The 27,818-nt window shown below is 48.2% G+C and overlaps 8 protein-coding genes across 8 annotated transcripts; 4 read left to right on the top strand and 4 right to left on the bottom strand.

The window, feature by feature from the left end:
• Window positions 1-1,176: 1,176 nt before the first annotated feature.
• On the bottom strand, window positions 1,177-2,236 carry N7509_000840 (hemolysin III family protein; the record flags this gene model as incomplete). The annotated part of the gene is made up of 3 exons (XM_056625477.1): window positions 1,177-1,365; window positions 1,396-1,623; window positions 1,712-2,236. 3 exons carry the CDS (start codon window positions 2,234-2,236, stop codon window positions 1,177-1,179), a joined length of 942 nt encoding a protein of 313 aa, XP_056494059.1.
• A 2,103-nt stretch (window positions 2,237-4,339) lies between these two features.
• N7509_000839 (S8/S53 family peptidase) lies at window positions 4,340-7,368 on the top strand (the record flags this gene model as incomplete). The annotated part of the gene is made up of 5 exons (XM_056625476.1): window positions 4,340-4,582; window positions 4,670-5,115; window positions 5,171-6,289; window positions 6,343-6,604; window positions 6,745-7,368. The coding sequence occupies 5 exons, from the start codon at window positions 4,340-4,342 to the stop codon at window positions 7,366-7,368; spliced, it is 2,694 nt and encodes an 897-aa protein (XP_056494058.1).
• A 90-nt stretch (window positions 7,369-7,458) lies between these two features.
• N7509_000838 (uncharacterized protein) lies at window positions 7,459-8,289 on the bottom strand (the record flags this gene model as incomplete). The annotated part of the gene is made up of 1 exon (XM_056625475.1): window positions 7,459-8,289. One exon carries the CDS (start codon window positions 8,287-8,289, stop codon window positions 7,459-7,461), a length of 831 nt encoding a protein of 276 aa, XP_056494057.1.
• Window positions 8,290-8,922: 633 nt separating this feature from the next.
• N7509_000837 (uncharacterized protein) lies at window positions 8,923-10,607 on the top strand (the record flags this gene model as incomplete). Its single annotated transcript, XM_056625474.1, has 3 exons — window positions 8,923-9,232; window positions 9,302-10,073; window positions 10,127-10,607. 3 exons carry the CDS (start codon window positions 8,923-8,925, stop codon window positions 10,605-10,607), a joined length of 1,563 nt encoding a protein of 520 aa, XP_056494056.1.
• A 44-nt stretch (window positions 10,608-10,651) lies between these two features.
• On the top strand, window positions 10,652-12,379 carry N7509_000836 (ankyrin repeat domain-containing protein; the record flags this gene model as incomplete). The annotated part of the gene is made up of 1 exon (XM_056625473.1): window positions 10,652-12,379. The coding sequence occupies one exon, from the start codon at window positions 10,652-10,654 to the stop codon at window positions 12,377-12,379; it is 1,728 nt and encodes a 575-aa protein (XP_056494055.1).
• A 412-nt stretch (window positions 12,380-12,791) lies between these two features.
• Window positions 12,792-15,546, bottom strand: N7509_000835 (ankyrin repeat domain-containing protein; the record flags this gene model as incomplete). The annotated part of the gene is made up of 2 exons (XM_056625472.1): window positions 12,792-12,826; window positions 12,885-15,546. 2 exons carry the CDS (start codon window positions 15,544-15,546, stop codon window positions 12,792-12,794), a joined length of 2,697 nt encoding a protein of 898 aa, XP_056494054.1.
• A 7,079-nt stretch (window positions 15,547-22,625) lies between these two features.
• Window positions 22,626-23,813, bottom strand: N7509_000834 (DUF3716 domain-containing protein; the record flags this gene model as incomplete). The annotated part of the gene is made up of 4 exons (XM_056625471.1): window positions 22,626-23,063; window positions 23,151-23,242; window positions 23,394-23,526; window positions 23,685-23,813. 4 exons carry the CDS (start codon window positions 23,811-23,813, stop codon window positions 22,626-22,628), a joined length of 792 nt encoding a protein of 263 aa, XP_056494053.1.
• A 1,950-nt stretch (window positions 23,814-25,763) lies between these two features.
• N7509_000833 (uncharacterized protein) lies at window positions 25,764-27,619 on the top strand (the record flags this gene model as incomplete). The annotated part of the gene is made up of 7 exons (XM_056625470.1): window positions 25,764-26,022; window positions 26,097-26,185; window positions 26,246-26,600; window positions 26,648-26,912; window positions 26,963-27,050; window positions 27,103-27,301; window positions 27,363-27,619. The coding sequence occupies 7 exons, from the start codon at window positions 25,764-25,766 to the stop codon at window positions 27,617-27,619; spliced, it is 1,512 nt and encodes a 503-aa protein (XP_056494052.1).
• Between the last annotated feature and the right edge of the window lie 199 nt (window positions 27,620-27,818).

Raw genomic sequence — 27,818 nt, 5'->3', positions numbered from 1 at the left:
TTATTGACATATTACAAAGCCCACCCTATTATCCTATACTATCTGGCTATATACCTAGAGGAGAGTCCTATCAGAACTTTGTTACTAGTATACACCTAATTAAGAGAGAAAGGAGAATAAGCCTAAGTTTAAAAAGGGCTTAGAGACCAATAGGGCACAGAGCTAATTATTGACCAGATATCCCCCAAAACTTCTATGTAGAAAAGTTTCTTGAATTGATTACAGCCAGGATAATGATTAGGTAATTTGTGGCACATTATACGTAGCAAAATATAAGCCCAGAAAGTGATACTTCTTTCATATATGTGAAAAATAGGGGAAAAAGGCTTATAACCCTTGATAAAATATTAGACTTAATACTGATTAGGTCTCAGATAGATTAAGAGAACTTGTCAAAGTAATATAAAGAGAGGCTGGCTGATCAGAGTTTTGTCCAAGGGAAAAGTGTATGATGATTTGGTGAGGTAATTGTGACGCGCGAGCTTTTCTCTACGATATAGAGCTGCATGAAACTGCACATAAAGGTCCCATTGCCGAATAATGAAAAACACAGAGAGTAGAATAAAAGGGGAAAGAATGAGAGGAAATAAGAGAATTTTCCACTTATCATCCCCTCCTCAGTCACGTCGTGCACAAAACCCTCTCTTCCATCTTGGTGCCGACTCTATAATGGTCTCACGTTCATGACAGTACCTAGGTAATAGGGGATATGAGTCTACATCTCTATCATACTTCTATAACGGAAGTATTCGGTAAGGCTTGAGAGATCTGGAGAGGGATTTTGGAATCTGGAAGAATGCTAGGGTAGTTAGCAGGAGTAAGATAATGTATGATATGTTGAATTTCTTCGGATTGCTAATTAAAAGGGGTCTACTTGACTAGGGAGTATGAGTCATAATATGTGTTTCAATCTCAGCTAGCTACTCTCTGCACACTAGTAAGGGAGGGGTAGATCTTGGATTGGAGTGATATCAAACATGGAGAGGAAAAGAAGAAGAAAAGGGAGAATCGTAGGAGCTGACTAAGTATATATCCTTCAATCTTACCTCTGACTTCCCAATTTTTCAACCTAAGCGTCATCTCCCAGTTCTCCAGGTTGATCACGTTATGCATGGGTCCGTTCACTAAAGCTAAACTTGACAATACTCAAAGAAACCTACACTTGGAGAGCATGATTCAAAGAGATGGGCAAGTAAGATTTGCCTGCGCATAGTCGAAAGCATCCAAATACCCCATTAATTGGACCACAGCAGCACATACCACCAGGATGTGGAAGATAGAATGGGAGCCCAACAGGTCGAATTTGCCAGGATATCGACTTTCAGGAAACCTGGTCTTCAGAACCACATGTGTTAAGGTAAATTTCTCTTATATATGAGAAATCGGGAGACTTACTGCATAGAACGAAGTCCCAGAGAGAAGGCAGCCTGCTTTTGCCAGAGTATAGGGGAAAGCCTTTTTCATCATCTGCGACATGCCAAACACATTGAGACCGTGAATTAAAGGCGCAATGCCGGATAAGCCAGTTGCTACGAACATCAATGCTCGGAAGAGGCGATACTTTGGGCCTTGGAGCTTGGGATGCATTGTCATAAAGATGGTCAACGTCCCAAAAACACCAATCTATCGACCGAGGAAAGAAGAATATCAGACTCAAGTACTAGGTTTGAGATGAGGAAAAACAAAACTGTACACATGGAGATGAACTAACCATAGACCAGTAGATATTGCGTGGCAAAGGTTCACACCAGAAAATCATGTATATTCCCAAGACAAGATCGCCCAATATAAAGATCACTATACCCAGCATGTCCAGTCGCAAGCAGAAATGTTCCACGTATTGGGAGTGGTTCATCAAGGTATGGTATGTCGCCGACAACGACAAACACGTGACAGCCGTCAACATGAAGATGGAGAAAGCAATAAAATCAGCGCCAGTAAACCCGGAGTATCTGCTGGCAAGATACTGCTGGATATACCACTCGCCAAGCAGGAAGAAAATGGCCGGTATGAGATGGGAATAGATGTTGACTGACTCGTTGTGGATATACGACCAACTACAGAACGAAGCCTGAGCCGAGCCTGAGATGGGCCGATAGCCACGGAGAATCCACTTGTTAGAATCATGTTGGAACCATTTTGGCATCTCATTAAACGAGAGAAGAACTGGGCGTCCTGCCTTGCCGCCCTTGGATGCGGTGTCGCTGATGGATTCCATTCCCCGCCCTTTGTGCATCTCATGCGGCTGCAGGGACGAAACTCGAAGACGTGGAGAGGATGCCATTCGCCGGACTTTGAGAGTGAGTATCAATGCAAGATAAAGAAAGAGGTGTTCCTCTTGCTTTTGTTCTTGCGCTGCTGTCCTTTTATTCGGTTTTTTTTGCTAAGCGCCAGCCTCGTTCGTCCCGTTGCAGAGCCCCACATGCAGCAATCCGGCACGCCATATTCAAACCCGCCACGGTCATCCGGTAAAAAGGATCTAGCAGGGTGAAAACGGAATACTAGAGGCATTTGGGGGTATCTCCTACCCTATGAATACCTGTCGATGATCTCTGGCAACAGCCTGGACCCGTATTGGTCTTTTCAATTAACTTCATGACACTGGTGCTGTCCACGACCCCGGACACGTGATTCCACCACACCAAAGTGCCTTGATGTATTTATTGCTGACCGCAACTTTTCATTACTTGTGACAGCTCCGACAGCATACGTGTATGTACATAACGGACTAAACAGAAACTAACCAAATCAGGCTGTTCATGCCAGGATGGCATCCTGGTTAGCCTCAAACTGTATGATTGGCCCTCATAAGAAAAAGTGGAGAAACTACCTCCATATATATGTGCTAGCAAGGTCATCACATCCACCTTCGATAGGGGTCGGGTTCAGTTCCAATTTATAGCGCCGGCGGAAGGGCATTCCCAAACACTAACCCCTGACTGTCTCGTTTAGAATGCTCAGTTTGAAGCATGGGTCTAAAATAAATTGTGCCAGAGGTATGATTTCGAACTCCCAACAGTGCACTCTCGAAATTAACCCCGCATACCCAATGAAACCCCATCAGGAAACGGATCAGCCCGCCCACATTAGCTGCGCCAATTCCCCTGCAAGTGACTTATCGTTAGTTCAGGTGACCTCTGCAGTCCCGTGGATTTTTAGGACGAGGTCGACTTTCTGGAACATTACGCGCATTGATGTGGATGAGCAAAGCAATTAATCAAAGAAGAGGTACAGCAATGAACATGCGACGAGACAGACTGGCTCTCAATCAGTCTTCTCCTCTAGCCTGCGTATAAGTGGATTGCTTAAGCCTATTTCACGTCAAATTATTGATATGCCAGAAATACGGAAACCTTTGAATACATCCAACCAAATTTAAGGTACGAGTATCACTGGCATAAAGGTATCGGAACAGCTACTGATAAGTGTAATTTAAATACTCAAATAATTCCCCGTAAAAGGATTTAGAGAGCAGCATGAGTACAGACAAGTATCCGTAACGGTGTCTGATAGGATCTTAGTCGTAGTAACGACTCAAGCCATTCACTTAGGGGCCATTATCACTTGCCGCCAAGGCAAACTTGATCTGCGCGGGAGTGGAGCGCCAAGACATATCCGAGGTTGTTGACAGAGTTAGCGTGGGGGCTAAAACCATTCATTGGATATTTGTTGGTGGCTAAGGCAGAGTGATGGGTCAAAGGTAAAGTGATCAAACGTTGACCGTTTGTAATTGGAAACATGGCTATAGCATGTGGGCCTACTGAACGTCATACCCCAACAGCCAGTTCATGTAGACACATCCCTCCCATCTTCTTCCTATGGTTTCGTTTCTTTTCGAGTTGACTGGTCGTATTCCTGCCAATAGCAAAATTGCCGCACTCCACCTAACGCGAGACACTAAGCCCTCCGATGGCCGCCTCCGGGTTTTAGATCGAGCGCCGACTTTTACAATGACTTGTGCTGTGCCGCAAAGGTAGCCGACGGGATATGCATAAGTTCTACACAAGGGAGAGATTTGCTTATCTCCGGGGCCAGCACTCATTAGTTCTGATCAGTCTCGGTTGCAGTGAAGGATCTTTGAGAGATGGGATGCATACCGTGTTCTTATTGAGCAACTAACTCCTAGTATGTAGCAGACTAAGTCTGGGCGCTAAACCGAAGGAGAAGGGAGAATCCTCACAGGATCGTAGACCGAGCACGCCAAGTCGTCCTGGGGTTCTGGGAATGTAGCACAGCCTGTTCTGATCATTACGCAGCACACTTCCGCTGATCGATCAATGTTCTTCCAGCCAAGGAATCGCAGTGAAATCCGCAAACCCGTCAGTTTGAAGGCACAACTATGGACGACGACACTGATTCCCAAAGCCTACTGCAATCCGTGCTTGGATTATTCACTCGAAGACAACCGCAAAGGTCGGTAAAGCCGGCGTCACTGAGATCACGAAAACGCGAGGCCTGGCTACGGACGGATGCATTTCTGCAGCGCGATAATATTGTCGAAGCTGAACCAGAGAGCGTTGCAAGGACTCTGCGCGCTTTTGAACATCTTGTTCAAGATGACTCTGATCGAGAGATAGATTTTGTAGGTATTTTTGATATACAGCAAGCTCCAGTCTTTCGGTCCGTCGGCCTCTCACATCTTGCCTACTAACATTATCTCGCGGAGCAGAGCTTCCAACAATCCGGACATGAACGATATCCGAAGCTTCGCCGCATGATTGAGAGTCCGAATATCGATCCGCATGACGACCCAGGTACTGTCATTCGCGTTGGTAAACGGAGACGAAAATGCGACGATGCCATTCAGGAACTTTTGCATTTGGAACAAGACAGAAAGAAGCGCCGAGTTCTCCCTCGCGAAGAGCCCACTCATGAGTCCGATCTCGAAAACCCCGATGCCGACTTTGCTGTGCTGATGAGGAGACATTTGGTGTCCTTGGATAATGCGTTGCGAAGACACTGGGTTTGCGTTTGCCAGAAGTGCTCAGGGTTGAGCGTGAGACTGTCGCTGCCACAACATAAAAAGGATCTCGAGGCTGAGGCGAGTTTCGAAGTATTCTTCGGCGTGCGGTCCGTACCTGCAACTGCATTGCAAGAAGCTAAAATAACGGTCAAGTAGGCTCTCGAAGCTTTGTGTGGTGACTTCTATTCGCTAACGCTGGCGGTGCAGAGACCTACACAACAGCACATTGAGACGCTCATCTGAGCCAATACTTAGCAGCCCACCCGACTTTGCCCACTTATGCCAGAGTATCACAGAGTCCCTTGGTCAGCGAAATCGCTTGCATTTCGCTCTCGAGGATGGGACATTTCAGAGGCTTCGCCCGCAACCAAAGACATTTGGTAGTGACCGAATATCTCAGGCAGTATCCTTGTCGGCATTGTTCAATCGTCAGCAAGAATTACTTCGTGGTGAATCAGTACTGCCACTCAAGGGGAAGCGAGTCCTAGCCGTTACACTAGCTTCAGCGCTCCTTCCCTTCCTGGAAACACCGTGGCTGCAGTTTTCCGTCAATCACTCAAAGATCCAGTTTTTTGAACCACGGCAGGATGGAGAACTCCCTAACATCACGAAACCTTTTCTGGCTCTGGAGCACGTTCCAATCATATCAGCCCGCAGTACAGACACTAGAGACAGCTCTGGCACCTCGAAGCATATAGTCCATCCCAACGCCAGTGTGCTAGCCCTAGGGATACTCTTGTGCGAGCTTCACTATTGCACACCTGTAGAGCTGATGGCGAAGGACCAGCATGTTGTCAGGAACATCAATGATGATTTTTATACCTGTCTCGATAAGCTTCAGACTCTGGAAGACGACGCTGGCGTGGATTACTACCTTGCTACGAAGGCATGCCTTACTGGCGAATACTATCCCCTTGGACAACACGCTGACTTCGAGGATGTCGGTGTTCAGCGGCTCTTCTACCAAAACGTCGTCAAACGACTTGAGGCCGTGATATTCAAGGCATGGGGTATTCGATTAGAGAATTTGGGTTCATTCGATTCTCGACAAAATGAATCCTGCTGGGGCTCTATAGGTCGAGAAGTTGTCCGCCTCCATACAGGCAAGGTAGATTCATCTAATGCAAAAAATACTGCAAGGGCAGGTCCACATCGTTTAATGTCTGAAACCCCGCCCGTGAGCTACGCATCCCCTGATTCAGATATCATGTTACAGATATCGACACGACCTTCTACAGGGTCGCAAGCCCACGGAGACCTCACCGAGCCTTCAGAGAAAAGCTTGTACTTTTTTGATGCAAGCCACCAGACGGGTCCTGAACAAGGGTGTGGTATCTCCCATTTGGATATAAGACTTCGTCGTACTAACGACCTGCCAGGAATGCACTGTCAGAAAAATGGATGGATAATCTGCTGTCCTCGCTTTATCCCTATGTTGATTTAAATTTTCAACTTGTCGAACCGGTGCGAATAGCGATTTTGGACTCTGGAATCGACCCTGAAAACCCATTCCTAATCGAGGACCAATTACGAGCCACCCCACGAATCAAGGAAGCACGAAGTTTTGTGCATGGAACAGGACCGCACGACATGAGAGACGAGATTGGACACGGCACCCATGCTCTTGGCCTCCTTCTCAAAGTTGCCCCAGGTGCTGAGATCTATGTCGCCAGAATTGCACGACGAGAGACCCTGGATCCCAATACCTACAATGACATTGCAAAGGCAAGGCTATCTCTATGCCATAGCAGTTTTTTAGACTGAGCTAATACCCTGTATAGGCTATCGATCACGCAGTTGAACAATGGAAAGTGGACATTATATCAATGTCATTCGGAATTCGTGAATATCACGAGCTCATGAGCACAGCTATTTCTAATGCACTAAACAAGCGGACATTGTTGTTCGCGGCAGCATCGAATGATGGAGCAAATCTTGGCAGAGCTTTTCCAGCTCAATATCCCAGCGTCTTTTGTATACATTCAACCGATGGAAGGGGCAATCCCTCCGATTTCAACCCTACAGCAAGCGAAACGGACGTCAACTTCAGTCTACTTGGGGAACATGTCTCTTCTCACTGGCCGGCTGGCATGAAAGGACACAATCAGATTGTGAATGTTATGTCAGGAACATCGGTCGCAACACCGATCGCCGCTGGCCTAGCCGCGTCGGTCTTGCATTTTGTCCGGCAGCAGGATCAACATATCGCAGTAGAAAGCGAAAGGCTGAGTCCATGGCTGAAACGGGACAACTCAATGGATGCGGTATTCAAGAGTATGGTAAAACAGAGGCGGGGGGTAGGCTACGATTACATCACGCCTCATGTGCTCTTTGACAGCGGTTTGACAAGGGAGGATGTTTACGGGAGAATCAAGGATATTAAGAGGAATATGTACAGATACTAGTAGAAGCCAGGAAATTGTTTACTCAGCCTCCAGTCACACATGGTTCACTGGTGTCTATCTCATTTTCAGTCCAATATTCGTTTAGCATGATTAAGCGGGAACGCAATAGACGTTGCCGTTCTCGGTCACATCGGGAACAGCCTCAGCAGTCCTGATATCAGCTCCATCTACGTCCTCAACCAAAACACATCCGTCGTCATCTTTCTTCCCATCAACGGTCATTAAGGCGCCCTTATTGTACTCTTCAAGCTTCATTCTCCGCCCAAACTTGAGCCTCTTCACGCGGAACGCAAACAGAAATTCCTTCTCGCGATTAAGCTCTGTCGCATCATCATTCGTGCTAGTCCAGTGACCTTTCGGCCCAAAGGTCATGCCCAACGCGGTCACGTCAATGCCGAGGTTCCCCTTGACGGTCGTGCTTTGCGAAGTCGAATATTTGATCTTGGCGCCCTTAACGAGCTTCATGCCCGTGACGACGAAGAGCTCGCTGAAGAGTGCGAACTTCTGCCTGGGCTCTCTCAGCCATGTCTGCACGGCCGGTGCCTTGATGGCCTCTTCCACGTATTCCTGGGTCGGCTCGAACGCCAAGGTCGTCATAGTGTCGAACGCGAACGTTCTTGCCGTTTTGTTCGAATGCTCAACGTTCACTTCGGGACCAAGGGGCAGCCCACCAACTGCCAGCTGCAGGAACTGTGCATAGACACCCAAACCGAGCCCTGTCTCGGTTGAAATAGTCTTCTTCCAGTCGGTCTCCACAATAGGTGGGAATGAATCAGCAACGGCAACAACGCTGGCTCTGTTCAGAGGGTATTGCGGCGCGGACGTAGAGCGAATTATAGACCCAAGAGACAGCGGGCCCGTTGGTGGTGGAGATATGAAATCGGATGTCGGACACAAAAAATATGTCTTCGGAAAGGACATGGCTTCAAGATTCAGTTTCAAAAACCGAGCTCCCCTTAGGACCGAGCGAGATGATCGAAGGCGAAGAAGAGTGTACTGAAAAGGCTCGCTTCTTTAGGCACTGCCCGATGAGTAACAATCACCCAAGTATCCCTGCAGTCGAATCCCCTTTCTTCTCATTTCTTTTACCACACTCTCCAGGCCGGACAAGCTCTCGGGCCAATCAAGTCGTGCATGTTGATCTGGCCAGTACAGCTGCCGAGCCGCTGATTGTGAGAGGTCAATGCGCGTGTACTTACCGGCCCCTTCCAGTGCGTTCTTGCGTAGATAATTCGAACGTTACTGAGGGTCCGTAATAAATGGTAATTTATGAAAGGGGCCGGGTTGTACCTCATATACCGCTGCTTATGTCCGTAACCCGTTGTTAGAAGGCTGAGGCGGGGCATGAACTCGTAACTTGGAAGCGCCCAACACACACGCTGCTTTCACATCATCTGACGCTTCGAGTTTACCCGACAATTTCATAGCCCTCGGTCACGATTCGCTTACCCACGACCTTTGGAACCTCCTTTCCATGCAGAGACCAGGGTCGGCTTCCTGGATCGTTGCCGTACTCAGAAGGACCCGCGACCGCCCGCACCGCTCCCTCTCATCATGGAAGGTCTCGAACGCGGGGGAGACGAGTCTATGGAAGATGTCTTTCTCCAAGATGACCTTACCACAACGATCGCAGAGCATGCGACACAGTGCCAGTCTCTTTTCAACAAGTACATGGTCATGCCGGAGATCGTGCCAGACCCTTCTCTCATGGACGACCAGCTCGCACGCTTTTCGTTGTGGGCATCAAACATGGATGTTTACGGGCCGCCCAATGTCTCGCTGGACTACAGGCTCCGATTCAGTCCCATAGCCTCCGACATCATACATCAGCTCCTGGATATTATTTACGATACATTGCTGTCTTGTGAGTACTTTCCGTACCACATTCGGGTAGATTGAAGACCAAGTCTGATGCCAAGTCTCGACAACCCAGTGAAGCAAATCGACGGCCGACCACCACAAATTTCGAGCAGGAAGAGACAACGCATTGCAGTACATGGCAATTCGGGAGTCAGGAGGAGAGACGACGATGACACAAGCGATTCAGAGAGCGATGTTGATCCAGCAGAAGAGAATATTTCAAAGATCACCGAGACAATCGGCGGAACATTGACGCGGCTCTTCCGTCTATCCAACGCCGTTCGAAAGTCCGCTAAAGCCAACCGGGCTCGCAAAATCGAGAGGTACACAGACGACGAGGAGGCAAACACGGCCATAGACGACTTGCGTCTCTATACAAAATGCTATATTGATTTCCGATTCCCGGAGGCGCCAGAGGCGCTTCGCTCAGCTTTGGTCGAAGCCAACGCGATGCGACTTCGACGGCTGTATTATCAGCGCTCGCATCGAAGGCGCATTGATCTGAGTATTCAGATCCCGGAAACGACTCCGGCCGTTGTTCAACTCCCCAAATTGACGGGGAGTATACCGGCTGTACGGTTTGCACCGAGCACGCTGCCAAAGCCTACGAGGACCAACGAAATGCAAATCCCGGCCCCTTCGCCAGCGCCAGCAACGAATGCGACTACTGCTCGACAAACTGCCGTTGCGGCCTTCTACGCTAAATCAACAACAGATGTTCCGAGGGCTAAATCTGTTCTCGTGAACAACAATTTGTCGTTCCCTCCCATACCGTCGACGCAGCAGTGTCCATACTGTGGCGTCATTCTTGAGTTCAAAAATACTACACGGTCACTGCTGTGGCAGTAAGCATAAAAACCCTGTGTTTACATGGTAACCTGTAGCTAATACGCACTAGAAATCATGTCATTGGAGACCTGGAGCCTTATATTTGCGTTTTTTCGCACTGCCTCGAAGGAGGTCACCACGGGCACGCGACCGGTCCGCTCACTTTTGAAACGTCGAAAGCCTGGTCCAGCCACATGCAGACTGCTCACGGGCATACATGGGAGTGCAGGGCCCCTTCTCACAAGCCAATCGTCTTTGAGCAACAGATCCAGTACCAGGAGCATTCCATCAAGGAGCACGGTGTGCCAGAAGCGCACGCCGGGACCCTCAGCAACGCTGCACGGAGGCCAGTCCTTGATAAGGTGCTGGAGTGTCCATTTGGCGATGATTTTCAACCATCGGGAAAAGTCGAATCCAGCGCTGTCTTCTTGAGTGAAGCTCTCCAGTTACACGTCGCCGGTCATATGAAGGAAATCGCTCTGCTTACACTGCAAAAGATTCCCAGCGATGATGACGAGAACGCAGGAGTGTCGATAGCGACCAATCGTTAGAAGATGGTGGACTGGCCGGGGCTTTAGGAAATCCACGTGCATCCATGTACAGCGTATTAGACGACGAGGACCTGAATTTTCAGGACGATGACGCTGAGGCTGCAAATGGCAATGTGGGACATCACGAGGAGGACATCAGTGCGCAGGTGACAGTACTTGACCTCGAGGACAAAGACGACTTGGGGATGATGAAGCTTCACCACGCGGTGCAGACCTGCGATCTGGGCTTGGTTGAGTTCTTAATCCAGGGCGGTGCAAGTATAAATTTTAGGGACGAAAATGGCCAAACGCCCCTGCATTACGCTGTGGAGAGGGGTTTTACGGAGTGCATGGAAGTCTTGGTCAAGCACGGCGCCAATTTATATATCAATGACAACTCTGGATTTTCCCCGTTTCTCTGGGCTGTGGTTGCCGGGCAAGAAGGCGTCACTACGGGACTTTTGCTCATGAACACTGATGCCAATTCATTCAGCGCGGATGGAAAGTCTGCACTCGCTTGGGCAGCCAAACTGGGCTGGTCTTCGATTGCTAAAATGCTTGTTGAACACCGTGCCAGCATATCTGGTACCCGAAATACGCAGCAGATTCTGCCTTTGCAAGAGGCGGCAGCTTCTGGTGACCTTTGCACTGTTCGATTACTCCTTCTATGTGGTGAGAACCCGAACCATCGTGATCGCGATGGTTGGTCTGCGATACATTGGGCAGCAGAGGAGGGCCATCTGGAGATTGTGCATTTGTTGCTGAACGCTGGGGCCAACCCCAATACTGCCAGCTCCTACGGCACGTCTCCATTGCACTGCGCTGCAAATGGAGGGCATGTCTCCATTGTGAAATTGCTTCTCCAGCGAGCTGATCCACTCAGGTCAACGTGTCACGGTTGGACTGTACTACACCACGCCGCCTTCATGGGGCACTCTCATGTCGTCCTGTGCCTCTTAGAAGACGACCGTATCCGATCCATTGCCTTTCAGCAGGACAACCACGGCTGGTCCGTTCTTCATTTGGCCATTCACAGTCGAGATCTAGCCATCGTCCGTATCCTGCTCGACAAATCTGTTATTCAACAGCCTCAGACCCTGATCGACGAAAGTGGCCTCACTGCGGAAGAATGGCTGGATCGCGAGCCGACAAGCCATTCCCATAAAGCCACCGCCAACCTAGCGTTCAGCAAGTCGCGCTGTTGCCGGGCCGTCTCAAGCCTTCGCCAAGCTGTCACCATAGGCAGCGTCCCTATGATCAAACTTCTGTTAAGATATGGTCACGACATTAATGGCATAAACTCTGGAAGGAGAACTGCACTCTACTACGCCGTGAAGAAGGGCATGCTTTCCATCATGGATCTGCTTCTTGACCTGGGTGCGGATCCCAACATTCTCCCCTCGGGGTGGAAGAATTGGGAAGAATTCATTTCGCCTGGTGATGTTTTACTGCGGCTCAACCAAGCAGGATACCGGAAGCGAGATACCGACCCTGAGGTGGAGCGCCAGATTCGTCAGGCACTTAGAGTGCAAAGTCAACCGTCTGCGCCGGATCAACAAGCCTGGTTCGTATCGGACAAATCGACTCTACCAATACCGGACCAACCTGTTTCCCATCGGCAAGACCGACCGTCCTCATATGTTCCCGCTTCGTCAATCCCATCTTCTGCGGAACATGCAGCTTCAAGTAAACCGACACGCTCGCCAGCGCCTGCACACCAAACAAATCACAATAAGCGCAAAGCAAGTTCAGGCCGAACGGATTGGTGGAAACGGCTCATAGGTGGAAGATAGCGACCTCGGCCCCCCAAGGTGAGGGTGAGGAGTGACAGAATTGAAGTGAGTTTTACCGACCAGCCTTGAGCTTTGATGACTACGTTGGGAATGTGACATGGCTGATGTCTAACTATAGCAGCGATTTCGATAAGAAGATCTCTGAGCAGAAAAACAAAGGAAAACAATTCCGGCGCTCATGTCCGTGAATGAAGAGTTAAAGGTACATCCAGACGCTTCCCCTGTAAATGAACGTCTTTCGACTAGAATTTATCTTAATATTGATCTCAAAGGCGACACGTAAAGCATAATTATGAACGAAGGCTCAAATTTCCTCGTGACTTAGCTCTGTCACTTCTCAGGCAGGAGTATTACGCAATACTTCATGAATCAAGAATACGATTCATCATATATCCGACTCCCGGAAAAGATTTCAGATGTTGTTCCACTCTTTGTCTCTGTAAGCCCCTAGGTAATGTCAAACCATACTGCTTCCCAATTATCAGGCACTCCACAAATGTCTTACAAGCCCGCTTCTGCAGCGACCCCGGAGGTTCCTTGGCAACCAACGCCCCTATTTCCTCCGGGATGGCCTCACCAATCAGCCATCGGTGAGCAGTGGCGTTCTCCTGGCAGAGGATCAAGCATGCTGCCGGCGGTATGTTGAGAAAGCGGTTCTGACCCTTCTCATTGGCCTGCTGAGCGAACTTGAAAATGCTGGTCAAAAAGAGACACAATCTGGCAGAGTCGCGACTTTGGCTGATGACGACTAGCTCATTAGCGCATGCCTGGTTCGCATTGCTGAACAATTCAGTCTCGTAACTGCTGCCAATGTATCCTTCGAAGAACTCTGCGACGACTCGGGAGAAATATTCGATCGGCCCTGGTTCCTGTTTGTCGATCATGGTGGAGTGGCCCGTCATGAGTAAGGTCGTCCGAAATACGTCCTCCTCCTGATCCCCATTCCGAACAGAGCCGTCGAAATCGGCCAAAAACTCGCGGATACCGAAGTGAAAGAATTCCAATGCGTCTCTGTCGCAGGCGATGGTAGCCCAATCTGAAATTGCCGCAGCTGTGATGGCATCTCCTTCTCTCCATCCGTGTCGGACAGCCGCGAGTTTCGTTTCCATACCGGTGAAGACCGTGATGGCTAGCAGTGCCTGAAGATCTTTGGGTGCAGCCTTCTGCAAGATCTGCGTCGATAGGTCGCCCATGGCCTTCAGCCTTTTCGGATCCCTGGCGACAACCAGCCCCAAGAAGAACACATGGTACAGTTTCGCCCATTCTCGCAGCTCGTCCGTTTTGTTCTCCTGCACGAGCTCCTGCAGTACAGACAGACTGTCCCAACGGTTCAATGTCACAAACTTAAGATAGAAGGACATCAATTCGAGAATGAGGGGAAAGCGGATGGAAAGGCCCAGCCCTTTCATGACCAGGTCGACAAATCGCGACGAACGCTTGAAGCGTGCGAGGAAGACCTGCTTGTGGAGCCCAAGTAACTCTTTCACCCGTTCGTCCACCGGATCAGTAGGTCCCTTCAAGAAAGTAACTCCCAGAAGAGCTGGTAATTTGTCCACGCGCGCTCCGTGCTCAATTAATTCCTGCGTCATTTCCCTCGAATTCGCCAGAATGGCTCGCACCAACGGCGTGTCTGTGTCGCCATGCTCCGCCTTGGCCTCAAGATGAGCGCCGTGTTCGAGCAGCACAGGCACAACGTCGAGGTGCTGCCCGGTGACCGCAATATGGAGTGCCGTCAACATGCTTCGATCTTTGGAATTGACACGCGCACCATGGTCAAGCAACAGTTCCACCATTTCTCGGTGGCCTTGGTTAACAGCCCAGGAGAGCGGCGTCCGGCCGTAGTTGTCCTTTCGCGAAATTAGGCGGGCATGCTTGCTGATCAACAGCTTAGCCCAGGGTACGTTGCCAAAGTATGCCGCGAAATGCAAGAGTGTGAAGGAGGGTGGGCTTCCGCCGTTCTTCTCCTGCTCCCAATAGGCTTTCCACCATTCGTCCCGGATCGGAGATTCGACTTTGAAGAATGGACGTGAGAGCTCGGACAGTGTATCGGCCACATAAATGGCATGTTGGAAATGCACCGGCCAGTATTGGCTGGCATAAGATAAGAAGGGATCATGGCCAGACATTTCGTGAACCCTTGCAGGATTTCCGTATTCGCGTTCAACATGTGCTAAACAGGTCTGCATGAGAGTCCTGTGAGTATCCTGGCCCATATGGAACATTTTAATCCCTTTGATGTTGACTTGATCGCTCTGAAAAAACTCCTTTGCCGACTCGTGAACCAAGTTTACGACATCTCTTTTGACCTTCACAAGCAACCCGCCAATACTAAGACGATTCTTGGTGACTTGCGTTGCTGGAAGAGTACCAGTCCTCTTGATCCCAGCAGCCACGGTCAATTCTTCCAGTGTGAGCGGCCGCGCAGCGAGAGCGACCCATGAAAGAATGGGGACCAAGGCTTCCTTGTCGCCGATCTGCTGAAGAAGTCGCTGATAAATCCCACCCAGGCCTTTAGGAACATGGCGGAGAACTTCATCGATTTTGCTCCAACTCCTGCCCTGAAGCTCATTGGCAACGAATCCAACCCACAGAAAAGTCCCATCGGCGCCAGCCAGCAAGGTCTGCTGAATCCGCGTGACCATCTCTTCGGAAAGTTTTTGCTCAGATGCCAGTTCGGCAACTTTAGCAAATATGTATCTCTCGACATCATTCGAAATTTCCGTGTCGGAGGTGTCTAACTGAATCTGCAAAGATTGACCGAGTTTGCTCTCCAACACAGCCGGCTGAGGTCGGGAGAGGATGATGAGCTTCAGTGGTGACCTTGCCCTTTCCCCAGCCTTCGAAAAGTAATTCTCGAAGGCATCAAGAAGTTGCCTGAGTGATTCTTTTGCGCATTCATCCAGGCCGTCCAGAACACAGACTACCTGGGAAGACGTGCTCTGCTGAAGTAGAGTCAGGAAAGCCCTCCACAACACGACAAAACTGGAAATCGTATATTTGGCTGTTTCCGCCCCTTTGAATGAGTTTTGAATTTCTTTAGCCAGATGCGGATGGAGGTTGATCCATTGATGCAGGATTCCTCTCATGATGGTCAAAGCGGTGTTCCGATTCTTGTCGCGGTTACTGCAAAAGTAGTAGAGGAGGACATTGTCGGCGGCGTCAACCATTGGCTGTAGCACCTCGGTGATATAAATCGCCAGCATAGTTTTCCCTTTTCCAGGACCACCTGCGATCCAGAGGAGTGGGCGATTCGCATCTTTCAGCCACTCTTGATAATGGGGATGCTGTATGAGCCATTCGCATGTGCCGTCAGCCCTCCGCCCTTTCAATGCAATAAGGGACTTCCGATCAACTTCGGGTCTTGTCAGAAGCAAGGCGTCAAGAATAGGCGCGGCCTCAGCGTACGAGTTTGTGGCCAGAGACATCGTCTTAGATACCGTAGGTATGAGAGAGAGGACCTCTTTTGCGTATGCTGCCGCAGCTGCTGCGGCGTATGCGTGCCAGAGCTCGGACCTGTGCGAATCAGCGTAGTCGCAAATTCCTCGGATGACCAAATACTGGGCGTCATTCCTCAGCCCGGTTACCTCCGTCTCAAAACAGATAATGCCATTCTTGTGTGCGAACTGATCCCGACCCGCTACGTGGCGCGTCAAATGATGGCTGGCGGCAATCCGGCCATAATGAACTACGGGGCCCTGTACCGCCCGAGGCTGCCGGGATCGGACCCTCTCTGGGTCACAATGACTGCATCCGCTTTCTTCAAATTCGATGGTTGCATGATCATAAGTTGGATCAAAGAGGACGTCTTGCCTTGGGCCAGGGTGGGCAAAGATGACGGGGTCTTTCTGCAAGATCTCAGATATGTACTGGGGCATCTTACTTTCGTCGAAAATAGCAGCGGTCTCGGCCTTTCCTATAGCTGTGAGAAGCAACGGCGTCGGCTGATCTGAGGCCCTGTCGCGGACAAACTGATCTTCCAATTGATCCCCGTTCACGTCATACTGGACGACACCTGGCAAGCCAGCTGTCGACTTGCTGACAACAACATCACCAAGACGAATATCCTCCTTCGTATCTGGCACTCCTCCCGCAATGCCGACCATGAGATCAAACCGAATATATTTGTAGCTTGCATGCAACTGTGTGGCCACGTCGGCCACAGATGTTTTACCATACACCCCAGAATTCGGATACGCCACAACGACATTATGGCCTTGAAGACTCCCCAAAATGTAGTTATTGCTATCATTTGAGTTCCGATCTGGAGATTTATGGCCATGGACACGATCAAGCGTTGCTTTGGCTGCGGCGACCTCTAAAGGCAGTGCGCAGACCCACCCGACTGCGTAGTCGTCAGGGCACGCCATCTCCGGCCAGGGCGCAGGTCAAGAAATGAGAGACTCCAGAAACGTCGGTGCCGAGGTGTTATGCTAAATATGGCGAAGCTGTCTGGACAGTCTGCATTTGCGGAACGAGGTCGACTTTCTAGAACATTGCGCGCATTGTTGTGGGTGAGCAAAGTAATCAATCAAATAAGAAGTACGGCAACGGCGACGGGACAGGCCGAAACTTAATCCATGTTCTCCTTTAGCCTGCATATAAGTGATTTGCTTGGGCCCACTAACTAACACCCGCCAAGGTTTAATTTCCCAATTACCCCTTGGGCCGGAAATACAGATAACTCTGAATACATACAATCAGAGTTTAAAAAACCCTACACAGCACCAGACATTTTATACCACATTAGCCTTTATCCCACAACGCAGATTCCTGAAGCGCGCTTTCTTTGGTATGCTTTCATCCTCCTGTGTCTTTTGAACAACAAGTGGGTAGCCCGGCAAAATCGAAATCAGCCTCGCTGTTTCTTGGACCAATCCTAGGTTGACATTTAATTATAGATACAGGTGCCAAGAGATCGTCGTTTCAGGCTGATTTAAGGCAGCCAATAACATGATGTCAATGCCTAGCCGAGAGGGTCTGTGCAGTGGCCCTGCACCCATATGAATCTCACCCGGCGATCACCCAGTTCTCACCCCATTCTCACCCCCGCCTGTTGCGCACTCACCCTACTCACCCGAGTCGCGCGACGCTAAAGCGACCCTCACTCCATTCTCACCTGGCGGCAACCAACCGACTACTGAGTGTATCTAAGCCCCACGCCAGCAGGTTAGTAGTGTGTTGGGTGACCACATGCGAATTCCTGCTGTTGTATGTTTTTATTTTATTTTTCGCAGCAAATTCAGCAGAATATTCAAGTTGCTGCATGCATCACTAGCAGCGAGGCCAAACGGAAGAACTGCACCATACTCTTTTGTATGACATACTCAGCCTCACTCACATACCCGAGTTTTTGGGCCTCTCACGTCATTTTGGTCGCTTTACCGCCCCATTTGATCGATCAATAAAATCTATCAGGGGCAGAACAGGGTTTATCAGAAGTAAAGTGAGCCTTGGAAAGCTAGCACTAGACGACCAGGGTGAAAGTGGTATTTGCCGAGGTGGTAAGAGCCCCCTATCATTTTCTTGGTGTTGTCCACTTTCAGGGATAGATTAGTCCACTTTAATTGTAGTAAAATCTGCCCTTGAGGAAACTCAGAACCATTAAGTTGTGACCCTTGCGAAGATCTGTAGCAAAAAGCAAACAGCCTATCTCTTTAGCCATATCCAGGTCGCTATCTCTGTGTACTTTCTTATTTCAATGTTGAATTCGGAAAATATACTGACGAGCTATAGTAGTGACTAAGCTAAACTAGTAACTAACGTAATTCCCGCATGACCTGGCCACCCGCTTGACCTGGCCACCCGCTTGACCTGGCCACCCCATCCAAGTCGCGTCTTCCTTCCTACCAACCTAATTCAATCCCTTACCATGCCACCAATTCGCTCTGAATCTTCGCAGAATTCAGCCAATCAAGAGGGCAAGATCTTATTAGCCCTTGGTGATCTTCAAAATGGCCGAATCAAATCTATTCGCGCAGCGGCTAGCCTATACGCAGTGCCACGTTCAACTCTGCAAACGCGCGCCCATGGCCAAACTGCACGCGTCGATATGCGTCCGAATCGCTGTAAATTAACTGAATTGGAAGAGCATTCGCTTGTTAAATGGATAATCTCTATGGATTTACGTGGAGCAGCGCCTAGGCCCGCTACTGTAGGAGAAATGGCTAATATCCTTCTTGCTGCGCGCGGAACCAACCCTTCGCCTACAGTAGGCAAGAATTGGCCATCAAAGTTTATTAATCGGCGCGAAGAGATTCGCTCACGCTTTTCGAAACGCTACGACTACCGGCGCGCACTAAACGAAGACCCGAAATCGCTACGAGAGTGGTTTACAACTGTACAACGCGTTATCGATGAGAACGGTATCCAACCGGAGGATATCTACAACTTTGATAAGACTGGATTCGCGATAGGCCTTATATCGTCGCAAAAGGTGGTTACTCGAGCAGAATACTACAGTCGGCGATCTATCCTACAGCCAGGAAATCGCCAATAGGTTACTGCTATCGAAGCAATCTATGCAGATGGCTATTCGCTACCGCCATGTATGATCTTTAAGGGCAAGGTTGCTATTGCGGGTTGGTTTGATAACCTACCAAAAGATTGGCGGTTTGAGGTCTCGAATAATGGCTGGACTACTGATGAGATTGGCCTACGTTGGCTACAAAAGCTATTTATCCCATCAACGAATTCGCGCGTACGCGGCCGGTTTCAGCTATTAATTCTTAACGGCCATAGAAGCCACCTTACGCCCCAATTCGATCAAATTTGCGAAGAGAACGATATTATTCCTCTTTGTATGCCTGCGCATTCTTCGCATTTACTACAACCGCTTGATGTTGGGTACTTTGCAGTACTTAAGCGTGCGTACGGTCGCTTTATTAGCGATCTTGCGCGGAGAGGATATAACCATATCGATAAGTTTGATTTCTTAGATGACTACCAACGTGCGCGGCTAGAGGCTTTCCAACAGCCAGCTATTATTCAGAATAGCTTTGCAGCTAGTGGCCTAGTACCAGTTGATGCAGAAAGAGTGCTTTCAAAGCTTAATATCTCTCTACGAACGCCTACGCCAGTAAGCAGCCGGCCAAGCAGCAGATCTAGCCAATTCACGCCAAAAACACCCAGAACCGTGATTCAGCTACAGAAGCAAGCTTTAATGCTTAAAGATCTGCTAAAGCAGCGGTCGAAAAGCCCTCCGAGCCCATCAAAAACTATACTAGATCAAATCATCAAGGGCCACTGTATAGCGCTACACAACACTGCGCTACTAGCGCAAGATAACGCGAATCTACGCGCAGCGAATGAGAAGGTGGTAAAGAAGCGTACTCGGTCGACTAAGCAGATACCCTGCGAAGAGGGTTTGACCGTCGAAGAGGGCCTGCAGGCAGCTGCGCAGCTAGATTTACGAGCAGAAGCATCTACGGTAGACTCCTATACGCAGAGTGAATTGCCTATTCAGGCGGAACGGCCGGCTACTAGGGCTCCGGCGAGGTGTAGTGGGTGCAGAGAAATTGGCCATAGGATTAATACATGTAAAAATCGCTATATTTAGTTGAATTAATGGGTGCTAGTTGAGAAAATTGATTTTGAATCTTTCTAATAGTGGTAGGTGGCCAGGTCAAGCGGGTGGCCAGGTCATGCGGGAATTACGTTACCGTAATCCACGGCCGAGCTGGCCACACGGCCGAGCTGGCCACCCACCCCCATTGCAAAATTTCAAAATTGATTATCTTAGCCAACACCCATTAATTTAACTAGATAATACGATTTTTACATGAAGTAATCCTATGCCCTTTCACTCCACATCCACTACAGGTAGGAAGAGCCCTCCTAGCCGGTTGAATCGGCTGATTAGGCAGATCGACCTGTTCATGCGATACTACCTCATCAGCTTCTATAGGCTCATTTAGCTGTTGAACTAGCTGTAGGCCCTCTTCGATCGATAGGCCCTCTTCGCGAGCGATCTGCTTAGTCGGACGAGTGCGCTTTTGACGTTTCTTTTCATTCGCTGCACAAAGGTTCGTATTATCCTGCGCTAGTAATGCAGCACCATGTAACGATAGATAGGCGCCTTTGATGATCTGATCAAGTATGAGTTTTGAAGGTGTAGGCGGGCTATGCGATCGCCGTTTAAGAAGCTCTTTAAGCACAGAAGCTTGCTTTTCTAGCTGAATCGCTGTTCTAGGCGTTTTTGGTGTGAATTAGCTAGATCTGCTGCTTAGTCGGCTTAATGGTGGTGAAGGCGTTCGGAGAGAAATATTAAGCTGCGAAAGCACTCTATCAGCATCAACTGGTACGATACCAGTAGCTGCGAAGCTGCTTTGAATAATATTCGGCTGAAAAGCTTCTACCCTTGCGCGTGGATAGTCTGCAAGAAAATCAAGCTTATTAATGTAATTATAGCCAGTACGGGCTAAATCACTCACGAAGCGACCGTAGGCACGCTTTAGTACTGCAAAGCACCCAACATCAAGCGGTTGAAGTAATTGTGACGAATGTAAAGGCATACAGATTGATATAATATCATTTTCGGCACAGATTCGATCGAATTAAGGTATAAGATGGCTACCGTGCCCGTCAAGAATCAATAGCCGAAATCGCCCCCGTATACGTGAATTAGTATATAGAATAAAGATCTTTTGGAGCCAGCGAAGGCTAATTTCATCGGTAGTCCAGCCGTTATTCGATACTTTGATTCGCTAATCCCTCAGGAGGTTCGACGATTCAAACCAACCAGCGATATAAACCTGGCCTTTGAATATAATACAGGGCGGCAGCGAATAGCCGTCAGCGCATATCATTTCGATTGCAGTAACCCATTCGCAATTTCCTGGCTGTAGAATTGATCGCCGACCGTAGTATTCTGCTTGTGTAACCACCTTTTGCGATGATATAAGGCCCATCGCGAATCCAGTCTCATCAAAGTTGTAGATATCCTCCGGTTAGATACCGTTCTCATCAATCGCGCGTTGCACTGTCAAAAACCACTCTTTTATAGACTTTGGATCCTCGTTAAGAGCACGCTAATAGTCATATCGCTTTGAAAAGCGCGATCGAAGCTCATCGCGCCGTTTTACAAAGGTTGATACCCAATTAACGCCAACAGTTAATAGGGGGGTTGCTCCACGCGCTTTAAGAAGAATATTAGCCATCTCTCGTACGGTAGAAGGCCTTGGCGATGCTCCACGCGAATCCATAGAGATAATCCACTCAGTAAGCGAATATTCTTCGTATAGAGTTAATTTATAGCTATTTGGGCGTGTATCAGCACGTGAGACTGTGCCATGGGCACGCGTCTGTAAGGTAGAACGCGGTATAGCATAAAGCTTCGCTGCTGCGCGAATAGATTTGATACGGCCGTTTTTTATATTATCAAGGGCTAATAGGATCTTGCCCTCCTGATTGGCTAATTTCTGCGAAGATGCAGTGCGAATTGGTGGCATGGTAGGCGGTTGAATTAGGTAGGGTAGTAGGAAGATGTGATTTTGGATGGGGTGGCCAGCTCGGCCGTGTGGCCAGCTCGGCCGTGTGGCCAGCTCGGCCGTGGATTACGGTATGCTTATTCTGATATTTCTGGAAACAATCGTTTTCCCTTATGGCATGTCTCTCCAGGCACTCATGACTAACAAGTCATCAGCTCACCACAAAATGACATGGAACTTAGAGCGCCAAATGCAGTCTCTACACCAAGACTCTTTTCTGTTCTCCACGGACGTCTCCTTCTAAGACGAACTAAAATGCCCAGAAGCAATCTTGACCCAGGTCATGGCCCGGCTTGATGCGAAAATATAGCAATTGCGATTTACTCCCTAGATCTAACAAAGATCACTTATGTAAAGCAAGTGGATCTAGCCTAATAGAAGGGTATTGATTGAAAGCCACCACCGCAAAATCCCACACCAAAATGAGCTGCCCAGTTAGATAGTGAAGAAAGTGGGCCCATGAGTCAATCCCACTATAACAATCGAAAGACAAACAGAGAAAGAAAAGAGAGAAAGAAAAGAGAGAAAGAAAAGAGAGAAAGAAAAGAGAGAAAGAAAAGAGAGAAAGAAAATGCGGAATCTACTACCCCCCGCCAGGACTAAAAATTCCGACTACTCGGGTTCAAGGCGCTCCCTCAGATTTATCAGCTCTCGATTGCATGCCACGGCTGCCGCCCGCTGAGTGTGGAACAGGTCTGCATAATGGTTGCGGGGGCTGATGATGTCCTCGATTCTCGAGGTCCGCGATGCGGCGGCGCATCCTAGCGCGGGCGGACCGTATCATTCGAGGCATTACCTCGGACAGCTCGTAGAAGGTCATCATCACGACGCGGGGAGCAACTTTGGGTCACACGAGCATACGAGTCAGTTTCTCGGGCAGCTCGGCCCTGGCCATCGAACTTGCGCTGGATTCCCTTGTCACTGCGCCGGGGAGCAAGGTTCGGGTCTTCCTGAGTAGTGGCGGTGGTGTCCTTGTTGAACGAGCATAGAGCTGCCTTGTGGTGGAGATGGCAATTGGCACATTCGCGAGTGCCGCTAGTAGTGGGGAGAGTGATGCATTGGTTGAACATTCCTTTTCCTTCCAAACAATTGGTCCAAGCGGTTGGTGAAACGATTCCAGTGGCCTGCATGAAAGCAGCTTCAACGTTGCGGACGTTCGAGTTGGTTCGTTGGAATATGATTGTGACGGATTCGTTGTACTGTTAGCTCAGGACTATCTCCCGGACTAGGTCCAGACCTCCCAAATCTCTCAGTAGCTGGGTCTTGAAAGAATGTTTGTTCTTTACCACGCTAAAGGAGTCGGCTAGGGCACTGACGAAGTGACCAGGGAACGAGGCAATGAAGCGGTCAAGGAACAAAGTGTCGAAGCCATGTGTATCTGGTTCACTTGCAGCATTCTCACTTGATACGCCTTTTTTTGTGAGGAGCTTCCTTCTTATTCTTCGCCTTCCGCTTACAACGGCTCGGTATAGGCAAGCGGACTGGTAACTGCCCTGTGGATACTAGGCTACCATCAGGTACAGAGGTACCTAGATTTTTGAATATTTTCCGTTCGTCTGGGTGCTTGTAAATGTCTAGGAAGATCTTAAGCATAATCACCGTTTGCTGAGCATCCACGATAGTATTATAGTTGGCCCAAGAGCGGGTGATTTTGATTAAGCACTGCAAATATGACAGACAGTGACAGTGGGAAGGTATACCAAATATTACCCGCCAAGGTACTTCCTTAAATTTGCTTTAAACTCGGCCAAGAGCAGATGAACCTCATCTTTCTTTGGTAAATTATGGTCGACCCTTTCTTGGTTGAGCCACGTACTCACACAGTCGACGTCAAACCCCCATGAACACCAAACGACAAATGCTGTTCTCGGAGAAACGAAATTGAATCTGTCTGCGACCTCAGCTGGAGCAAGCGTTCCATCGGCTGCGGATCCTTTTCCCTTGTACATTTTCTCTTCCCATTTCTTGAATTGGTAAGGGCCTCTGTCTTCAAGAGGCGGGCCCAGCCATTTTCTTGAACCGACAGATAAAGATCATCACGGGCGATGACCAGTGGAAGTTGGTTGATGCCTCTGTGCTGAGGGTCGGGCTAACTAGCGGGGAGGATATCAGTAAGGGTCACGAAATGAGTGTAAATATTTTCAAGATCTCTTACTTCCCCACTTTCTTGATTAAACCCTAAAGGCTAAAAACTTTGAAAACTTATGCGCTCGCAAATAACTTCAAAGAATGAGAGGGTGATAGTAGGGGAGAAAGGGGAGGAAGGGAGCAACATGAGGTAAAACAGTAGACAGTGACTTGAACTTGAAATGGTAGTAAAGGGTAATGAATGGAAAAAGATGGATGGAGTGCAGTGAATGGTAGCGGCCAAAAGACTCGGGAAGGAGCGATTTGGGCGAGTGTAGACCCCCCATAATATAGTAACTTGAAGCAGCATTAGTGATTAACTGGTAACAAAGAACTTTTTGCCGGTGCTTCAATTATCTGCTTATTTTTGTATATCTATATCCATAGCCTTGATACTGGGACCAGCGAGGTATATATCGCCATCCATCGAGCCACGTTTATGATAGCAACCGAGGTAATAGAACCCCTGACCGCATTGTAGATTCTGTGCTTTTCTATATACTTCACGGTAGTAATATTGCGTATGAAGGAGGAGAAGAATATCAAATGAGCATGATGCCCAGGTGGTTAAAGGAAGAAGGATATCTAAAAAAGTGAAGCGGCATTATAAAGAAAGCATGGCCGTGTGACTCTGTGAGGATGCTCAGATGCTCACAGAGATCAACGTACGGCGTAGCATACGAAGCAAAGGAAACAGTAGCTGTTCGACGAAAGTCATAGCTTGAGGAGAATAAGAAGGAAGATAAGATGGAAAGCTAGATACACAGGTGTAGGCGTGGATGCCTAGAGTGGTGCCGTAGGCATGAGGCATCCACGAATAGTAACAACACCAGTTCGTTACAGACTCCGCCATTGTGGCAAATACCAAACAGTCTATACACTTGGAATCTTCTTTTAAGGAGAAGATATTATATCAAACTCAGGCCCATAAGATACTGCCTGCTAAACTACTTCTACGTGCGTCAATAATTGCAGCCTTCCAAGGCTGATGTCTGTCTCAGGCCAAAACTTCGAGAGTAAAACCGCAGCGAGGAATTGAAGTAATAATTAAATACGAACCAAAGACCCGAAAGCGATTTCGCAAGATCTCCAAGGTGGATTAACGATCAACAGATTAAACAAAGTTGGAAATTCATTGATGATCTGCTGACTGAGTCTTGACAAAGATGTAAAAGCTCTTCCAGTTTGTTTAAAACGATCAATATCATGATTACCGAATTTTTGCAACGAATGATGATGGAATTATTTTCTCACAAAGCGTCCGGACCAGCTAGCTATAGGCTATGAACCAACTTGAAGATTTTGGCGAGAAAATTATGAGAGCCCTGGAGTGTCAAAAGTTTAGAATTCCTGGGCATTTTCAACGTGGTCCTATTTAGACTTTTTCCCCAGACGGAAGAATTCGCGGCTTAAAATTCTCTTCGAGCATGCCCGTACGGCTTCCTACCCATACAAAAAGGTGTAAGCCGCTTCGGACAAATTAAGCCGGTCCCTAACACTCGAATATTGTGTTTTGCTCGTGATTTGCGTGAAATATCTCCCCAGAATCAGGATGGCCGGCTGGTTATTTTTCTAAGCGAAGGTGCCGGTTCCCATGCCAAGCTGAGAAACAACTTCACTTATGCTACCCCGCAGTATTGGCACACGATTTCGGCATAGCAAAGACCGACATGTGCATCAAACTGACTATAAATATACCAAGATTTCATATTTTGTACGGCTCCTAAATAAGATCAAATTGCCCTCATCTATACCGCCGAAAGAAGATCAAAATGTGGGCAACTGGCGCCTTCCTCGCCGCTTTATTGGCCGTTCCCGCAAACTGCAAATATATTGTCCCTGGGGGTAGATGGCACGACACAAACGGGTCAATTATTAACGCTCACGGAGCCGGAATCACCTTCGATCAAAAATCTGGCCGATTTTGGTGGTTCGGCGAACACAAAACAGAAGATCAGCCAGAGGGCGGAGGCGTGTCTGTTTACAGTTCTGCCGATTTGGGTACATGGACATGGGAAAGATTGGCTTTGGGTATGTTTTCTTTCTGCCAATATTTACTATCTCAATCGTGGTGGAGGAAGCCTAACTCTAAGAAAAATATTAAGCTCCGGTTGAGGGACATCCTTACATATCGCCTGAGAATATAATTCAGCGACCAAAAGTGGCCTACAGTACAAGTACTGATAATTATCATGTATGTGGGCGGCATATCTAGCTTATTATTCACAAATGAATGATGGAACTGACTCGGCAGATGTGGTGGCATGCCGACAACTCCTCCTATGGACTTCTCCTCCAAGGCCATGCAGTATCATCCACGATTGGGGGGCCATACAAATTTGTCGATGCAACGGCACCTCTTGGTAATTGGTCGCAGGATTTTGGCATGTTTACAGATTACAAAAGCGATCAAACATATGCTCTTTACTCTAATGGAGACAGCGTGGAAGGCCGAGATGTTTACATCTCAACTTTTGACAAAAATCTTACTTCCCTCGAAAATTCTGTGTATCGGTTCCCGAAGTTTGATCTTGAAGCACCTACAATCATGCAAACGGAGAAGAGTTACTGGGCACTTATGAGTCATAAGACAGGTTACAGACCAAATAGTAAGATCTTCGCAGTCGAATTGCCAATTTCTCGGCTAATATTCCAGATGTTGTGGCATTCCGAGCCGACTCGCTGAGTGGACCATGGTCTCAACCGTTTATTGTCTCTCCGTTAAACACTAGAACTTTCAACTCGCAGTCTGGTTTTACTCTTAGGATAAAAGGAACCAAGAAGACGACTTATCTCTATATCGGGGACCAATGGGACTCAAACTCTGTCTGGGATAGCCGCTACATCTGGCTGCCCATTGAGGTCAATGAGAAGCAGAAGTCTCTGGAACTCAATTGGCACGATGTTTATGATCTTGATGTGTAAGGGTAATTTTGCTTCTGGTGGTTTCTAATACTAACGGCTTCACTAGTAAAACTGGTGAATGGTCTCCTGTAAAGGGAAAGTCATACAGCGTACAAAATGCGAAAACTTCGGGGGGCGCATATAAGCAGGAAGCTGTAAGTATAGGAAATCTACCGGCTAAAATTATACGACTGATGAAATTCAAAGAATTTTGCTACTGATGGTGTCATTCTCACCGGAATTTACGGAAACGTTAGCACCGTTACTTTTGAGAACATTGAGGGGTCAGGGAAACCCCAATGGGTATCATTTTATTACCAAAGTATGTCTTCTATATTGATCTTACCTACCCAGAATTTTTATCTGAAGATACCAGACATAGATGATATGGGATTTGGTGATCAACGTAAGTAGACTTGTTTCTAAAATTATGCAATACTAGGTCATGGTTCTAACACAGTTCATAGCCGGAGGAACGCCCGACAGAATTGGCGGTTCATGGCAGCTACGCCGTATCAGCAGCGTTGTTGTTAATGGAGATGTGTCAAGCATGCAAACACTATACCAGAGAGATACACACAAGGGAATAATTCTATCGACACCCTTGCAGCTGACACTGAAGAAAGGGAAAGTAAACACCATCACAGTTGGCGGTCTCTTTAATGGATTTGATTATAAAGGTGCAGATTTGGATCAGATAGTGATATACCCTGCCGAGAATTAGAGCAATACTGCTTTATCAGAAACCGGAAACCCTGGGTTGGAATACGCCTTAGATTTCCCCAGTTTAATGTTGATAAGTTGAAATTACGCAACACCCAGGCACAATGAATACACACTCCCTTATTCCAAAGCTTATATTCGTGACTACTTGTCGTCTATTTATGAACGGTGAAATTCTTACCCTGCCGGAATCCTCGATT

The sequence above is a fragment of the Penicillium cosmopolitanum genome (assembly GCF_028827165.1).
Source record: "Penicillium cosmopolitanum strain IBT 29677 chromosome Unknown utg000003l:1.0-3747932.0:1.0-3751027.0, whole genome shotgun sequence".
Lineage (NCBI taxonomy): Eukaryota > Fungi > Ascomycota > Eurotiomycetes > Eurotiales > Aspergillaceae > Penicillium > Penicillium cosmopolitanum.
This window is presented reverse-complemented; position numbering and strand designations above follow the sequence as displayed.